Raw genomic sequence first — 6,773 nt, forward strand, 5'->3', positions numbered from 1 at the left:
TTAAAGCAGTGAAATTATCTCTGGTAAAGAAGAAATCCAGAGAAGCTGTTTCCCCGGTTCTTTAAATGGTGTCGTGGATCAACACTCCAGGTAGGGTGAGACATGACCCACACGTGGTCCCCTTGGCGGAGAGATACAATGACCATGTTACTGCTCATGTTGTACTCATGCGGGATTTTCCCTGAAACTGCTTCTACCATCCCCCGGTTGTTTACAGTAATCAAAAACGAGGCTTTCGAGCCTGGGAATGGTTGCAAAGAAAGAAAGAAGACGAATGTTCCATTAACGGGAGAAACAAAATGGCCGCTGTATTTCCGGTATCCACCGCCAATGTTAAACTGGACCTGGTTATATTTCACGACCTGTGATTTATGTGTTATTCGTTGACCGGTTCCATCGTGTGTGACAGTGAACGCAATATGTTCTGTAAATACAATAAATACGATGCCCATGGGCCGCATTGCTCACCAAAGCAACAATAACCAACAAAAGCAGTTGAAACTGTCTTTAGAATATTAAATTCAAAATCTATAGACTATAAGTAGAGTATACTATATATATATTCTTTATTATAAAAGACTTTTAAATTTTCATTAACATATTCTTAAGTTAAACAACGGTCTCCTTTTGTTTTTTTTTTTAAAGATCTGTTTTAATTAATTCACCCACATTGTCGCCACATTGTTCTTTATATATTTCAATGTACCCCCCCCCCCCCCGTCCCTCTAAGGCCCCAACTTATCCCTGGGGATCATGATTTGAAGAATTTTGAATCTACATTACCTGAGAGTGCTTTAACTCAAGTTACAGTTTTTGAACAAATTTTGAATATACACTACCTGTTGATGCTTTTAGAGAAGTTTCAGTTTTTCTAAACAGATGTTTGAAAAAATATCGACATATTTTCATTAATTTAAGACAATCTTTCTTTTAAGAGAACTTAGCCTTTCATAATTGACAAACTTGAATTCCCTTCACCAAAAATTATTTTATGCCAAATTTTGTTAAAATTTGACCGATGAATTTGCAGATAAAAATGCCAAAAAAATAAATAAATAGGACAACAACGTTGGCGATGACAGGCAACGGACAGATTTTGATCAGAAAAGCTCACTTGAGCATTCGGCTCAGATTAGCAAAAATAACACAATTAAGATTAGAATCGCATGGCTTATCCATATGTAACAAGCACATGGTATATCTATATTCAAGATATTGTCAAGAATATGTTTTTAAATAACTACGAAGATCAATACATGAATATAATTTTGATAAATATTATTAATAAAAATGATTTTAGGTTATAACTTGAGAGAGCTTTCATTTATTTAGAAATATAACGCATAATTAAATAACAATGTCAATGTATCTCACTCTTTAGCTGCACATCTTTCATCTCCCGTCGAACATCTTTCATTTCTTTTTGGAGGTTTGAGATCATTTTAAGCAAAGGAAGTGTAAAATCCAATGATTTGTCCTAAAACATTTTCAAACAAATGACTGAAATTAGTTTATCTTTTAATCTGATTAGTATCACATTGATATCGAAATTCATAATTTTCTGCAAATCTTGTTCATTATCTTACTTTTCTAATTCATTACCTCACTTTTCTAATTCATTACATCACTTTTCTAATTCATTGCCTTACTTTTCTAATTCATTACTTCACTTTTCTAATTCATTACCTCAATTTTCTAATTCATTACCTCACTTTTCTTTTTCATTACCTCACTTTTCTATTTCATTACCTCACTTTTCAATTTCATTACCTCACTTTTCTATTTCATTACCTTGTTTTTCTAATTCATTACCTCACTTTTCTAATTCATTACCTCACTTTTCTATTTCATTACCTCACTTTTCTATTTCATTACCTCACTTTTCTAATTCATTATCTCACTTTTCTTTTTCATTACCTCACTTTTCTAATTCATTTCCTCACTTTTCTAATTCATTACCTCAATTTTCTAATTCATTACCTCACTTTTCTTTTTCAGTACCTCACTTTTTTTTATTACCTCACTTTTCTATTTCATAACCTCACTTTTCTATTTCATTACTTTGTTTTTCAATTTCTTTACCTCACTTTTCTATTTCATTACCTAACTTTTCTAATTCATTTTTTCGCATTATCACCGGTGTGAGATCGGTTTGTCCGGTGTGAGACAGGAGTGTGAGATTTTTCTGTCTTACACTGTGTTTTACTACGCCGTTTTAAAACGTTAACAAATGTTGTCTGCTGAAGGGAAAGGCAAAATTGTAGATTGAGACTATCAATTAAGTAATTGTTTCCTTAATTAATTACAATTTATAATATTTTTAATCTAAAAAACTATTGTATGCTCTCATTTTGACTTGCACTATTCGAAGCACGCGGAGGGATAAACCGAAAGTAATCTTTTGAACGTCATAACAGAAAGTTGTCAAACATAATTTTTTTACAATAATATAATGCCAGAAAAATAAGCATTCATTATATACTCGTGTGGGATAGTGAAATTCCATCCCACACGAGTATATAATGAATGATTCTATTAATCTCACTTTTCTAATTCATTACCTTTTTTTTCTAATTCATTACCTCACTTTTATATTTCATTACTTTGTTTTTCTAATTCATTACTTCACTTTTCTAATTCTTTACCTTACTTTTCTAATTCATTACCTCACTTTTCTAATTCATTACCTCACTTTTCTAATTCATTACCTTGTTTTTCTAATTCATTACCTCACTTTTCTATTTCATTACCTTGTTTTTCTAATTCATTACTTCACTTTTCTAATTCATTACCTTACTTTTCTAATTCATTACCTCACTTTTCTAATTCATTACCTCACTTTTCTAATTCATTACTTTGTTTTTCTAATTCATTACCCCACTTTTCTATTTCATTACCTTGTTTTTCTAATTCATTACCTCACTTTTTCTAATTCATTATCTTACATTTCTATTTCATTACCTCACTTTTATTTTTCATTACCTCACTTTTCTATTTCATTACCTCACTTTTCTATTTCATTACCTAACTTTTCTATTTCTTACCTCACTTTTCTGTTTCATTACCTCACTTTTCTAATTCATTACCTCACTTTTCTATTTCATTACCTCACTTTTCTAATTCATAACCTCACTTTTCTAATTCATAACCTCACTTTTCTAATTCATAACCTCACTTTTCTAATTCATTACCTCACTTTTCTAATTCATAACCTCACTTTTCTAATTCATTACCTCACTTTTCTATTTCATTACCTCACTTTTCCATTTCATTACCTCACTTTTCCATTTCATTACCTCACTTTTCTAATTCATTACCTCACTTTTCTAATTCATTACCTCACTTTTTTATTTCATTACCTCACTTTTCTGATTCATTACCTCACTTTTCTAATTCATAACCTCACTTTTCTAATTCATAACCTCACTTTTCCAATTCATTACCTCACTTTTCTAATTCATAACCTCACTTTTCTAATTCATTACCTCACTTTTCTATTTCATTACCTCACTTTTCCATTTCATTACCTCACTTTTCCATTTCATTACCTCACTTTTCTAATTCATTACCTCACTTTTCTATTTCATTACCTCACTTTTCTATTATCCCACACGAGTATATATTGAATGATTATATTAATCTCACTTTTCTAATTCATTACCTCACTTTTCTATTTCATTACCTCACTTTTCTATTTCATTACCTCACTTTTCTATTTCATTACCTCACTTTTCCATTTCATTACCTCACTTTTCTATTTCATTACCTCACTTTTCCATTTCATTACCTCACTTTTCTATTTCATTACCTCACTTTTCTATTTCATTACCCCACTTTTCTATTTCATTACCTCACTTTTCATTTGTTTTCCAAGGTTACTGGATACCACCAACAAAAAGCAGAAAAAGGTAAAGATTCTAAAGAAAAACAACAGTAACAAATTTTAGGTAGCATATGCTTAACAAATCTGGTTACAGCACAAAACTATACACATCACCAAACCCAAATACATTGATTTAAAAAAAAACACACACACACACAAACAAGTCATGAATTATATCTTGTATAATATTTGTATTGATTGTGGAATACGAAATGCGAACATATTAAGTGATCTTACAGCTGCAAGTGTTTTGAAAGGAACCGGGTAATTTTAATTATTAAAAATTGAAGAATTCATACTTACCCAATTGTTTTTGTCATTGTTATGCAGTGAGGTATAACAACTTCAGTGTACCAATTTAGCAAAGGACGGTTAACTATATACCATTACACAAGGAGACTTCAACTTCAACGATGCAATATGTTGCAATGATTTACAGCACATCAAGATTCTGAGTAAATACAATAAATGTAAACATATTAGAAATACATTATAGTTATGTTTGAATAATATCAAATGTTGACCAAAAAGGACAACCGTTCAAATACGTTGATACTTCATAATTTTAACAATGGTTTATCTACTGAGAGCATATGTAAAATCACAGTTAACCTAGCCTATGAATTGCACTCAAGGCATGGTCAAAAACCCACGCCGCCAAATGTCACATTTGTTTATGTTTGTATGTGTACTTATCATCCTCATTTCAACACAAAAAGAGCGAAACTTTCCGTATCTAGGGTTATGAAAAAGGAAATGCATTTCGTTAAAACATGTTGTTGCTTATAAATGAAAGCGTAAACACTATTGCTATAGATGTAATGTTCTTCAAAGAGGTGGAAAGGACCCAATCAGAATAAGACATGAATTATTCACGAAAATGAGAAAAGTTCAGTGTGCTGTCGCGGAGAACATGGTAAGCGTTTATGAGACTGTCTGTTAGTATGCAGGATTGATATCAAACATACTCGTATGATAACAAAAATAATATAGATGTAAACCAATGACATCTCTCCAACGTTTAAATTGCAAAACACATTATAAGTTCAAAATATCATGAGACATTTAGATCTACATCAACCAAACGACCAAACTAAAAGTTAAAATTTGATTTATTTGATATCTTAAGACTAAAACGTACTATATACAGGTATATATTCGCCCCTTTCGCTTTTGTTGTCAGCGAGCGAATCTAGGACTGGGCGATTTACAGTCTTAAATTATTTTTCGTTTAACACAACAGTGTCTTGGCAAATTCAGGGCGGGGCGAAACTGTTTGAGAGAGTATAAAATCAAGAATTATAAACCACTCTGTATACAGTAAATGTTAAGCTTTAATGATATGAGAACAGTGATATCTCTGTTATTTATATTATTATAAAATCAGGTCAAGCTAAATGAATGCTATTTAAGTTCTATATTTTTATTAAAAAATACTTTTTGATTGTTGGAATTCTGGGCTGCGTTTTACAAAAGAACTTACGACTTACGACCAAATTAATGAGTGCTTATTAATCACAAATTAATCATTATTTGAATTTAATGGCTGTAAAAATAATTATAGAAATTGATATAAGGGTAAATTAATGGTACAATATAAATTTTGTTACCCAAAGGGCACTCCATGAGACTATAAATAGTTACGACTTTGTCGTAAGTTCTTTTGTAAAACGCAGCCCTGGTGTATATTCGTTTTGTCCTACTTAAGGTGAATTTGCAGCGCACGAGGTGTATAATTAACAACCTGTTTTTTTAATTTATTTATTTTTGTACTGTTTTGTTTGTTTGTTTTGTTTGTTTGTTTTCTGATTTACATTTAACACGATATACATGACTGTAAACAAAAAGTTGAATTTTCTTAATTATTTCTAATTGAAGGTATACGTGTTGTGTATGGGTATATGTATTGTTTTTTAGTGAGCTCCAATGCGTTTGCATTTCCTAAATACACAAACTATACCCAAACGTGAATGTGGCATACATTTTGTGTTTCAATTCTATTTTAAAAAATAGGCTAGAAAGGAGGGTTCAGAGTAAATGAATTGTAAAAAAGAGTAAACCCATTTAAAATTTTTCAAAGATGATCAATTGAGTATAGTTAAGTCTAAAAAAATCTTCATCCCAAAAAAGGACATGAAATCGAGTTCATTAAACGAATAAGAAATAAGAAATTTAATAATAAATTTATAAATTGTCAAAATCAACTTAGCAATATCAATTCGTAATCTAATACTTGGAGTCTACATCAGCAAGTATATAGATTAGAGCAGATGTCTTTGTACAGCCTACGCATTTTGAAAATGCTAATCAAATCGAAATTAAATTAATTGAAACTTTATACCATACTAGGTCTAATATTACACACATGATTATCCTCTGCCTGAGCGAAACACTTTTCTATACATCATTTATAAGTAATCACATACTATAGCAAACTGTAGGATCCTTTTGTATAATCATTATTCAAATTATATGCTTCTTTAAAAGATGACGGATATTGACATAATAAACATTTTAAATGCATACTTATTTTCTCTCTCAAGTTATAGTTTCCATCCCATTTGGACAAATTTTTAATAAAAGTATAAAGAAGTTAAAAAAACCTTTAAATTTACAAAGTCATCACAATTGTATTTGAATGCGTTATTCCAAAAACCATTCATATTACACCGGTAAATGAAAAACGAATTCGAAGTTTACATGCCTATTGCAAAGCATGCAGTCCAATTAAAGCGGAGCAGTACTCGTAAAAGGCATTGCACGTCATAATTCTATTTCATTGTCGCTATACCTACAACCCCTATCTAAGCCACAGACCTCCTATCAGTTTAGCAGTATTTCGCTGTAGAGGTCTAACCTGTGTGGCTTTACGTCTTTACTTTACATCTTT

The 6,773-nt window shown here is 30.7% G+C and overlaps 1 protein-coding gene across 1 annotated transcript; it reads right to left on the bottom strand.

Moving 5' to 3' along the window:
• On the bottom strand, positions 1–4,272 carry LOC128173022 (complement C1q tumor necrosis factor-related protein 4-like). Its single transcript, XM_052838777.1, has 4 exons — positions 4,187–4,272; positions 3,851–3,917; positions 1,375–1,477; positions 1–424 (listed from the first exon to the last, which is right to left on the bottom strand). The coding sequence occupies exons 1-4, from the start codon at positions 4,201–4,203 to the stop codon at positions 15–17; spliced, it is 597 nt and encodes a 198-aa protein (XP_052694737.1). The 5' UTR covers positions 4,204–4,272; the 3' UTR covers positions 1–14.
• Between the last annotated feature and the right edge of the window lie 2,501 nt (positions 4,273–6,773).

Source organism: Crassostrea angulata, chromosome 2, assembly GCF_025612915.1.
Source record: "Crassostrea angulata isolate pt1a10 chromosome 2, ASM2561291v2, whole genome shotgun sequence".
NCBI lineage: Eukaryota > Metazoa > Mollusca > Bivalvia > Ostreida > Ostreidae > Magallana > Magallana angulata.

Excerpts from the sequence above, each read along its gene's own strand:
- LOC128173022 (XM_052838777.1), bottom strand. Across the intron at positions 1,478-3,850 it reads GAAAACAAATGAAAAGTGAG|GACAAATCATTGGATTTTAC; the intron begins GTAATGAAATAG and ends AAAATGTTTTAG. Across the intron at positions 425-1,374 it reads GAAAGATGTGCAGCTAAAGA|AACATATTGCGTTCACTGTC; the intron begins GTGAGATACATT and ends TTGTATTTACAG.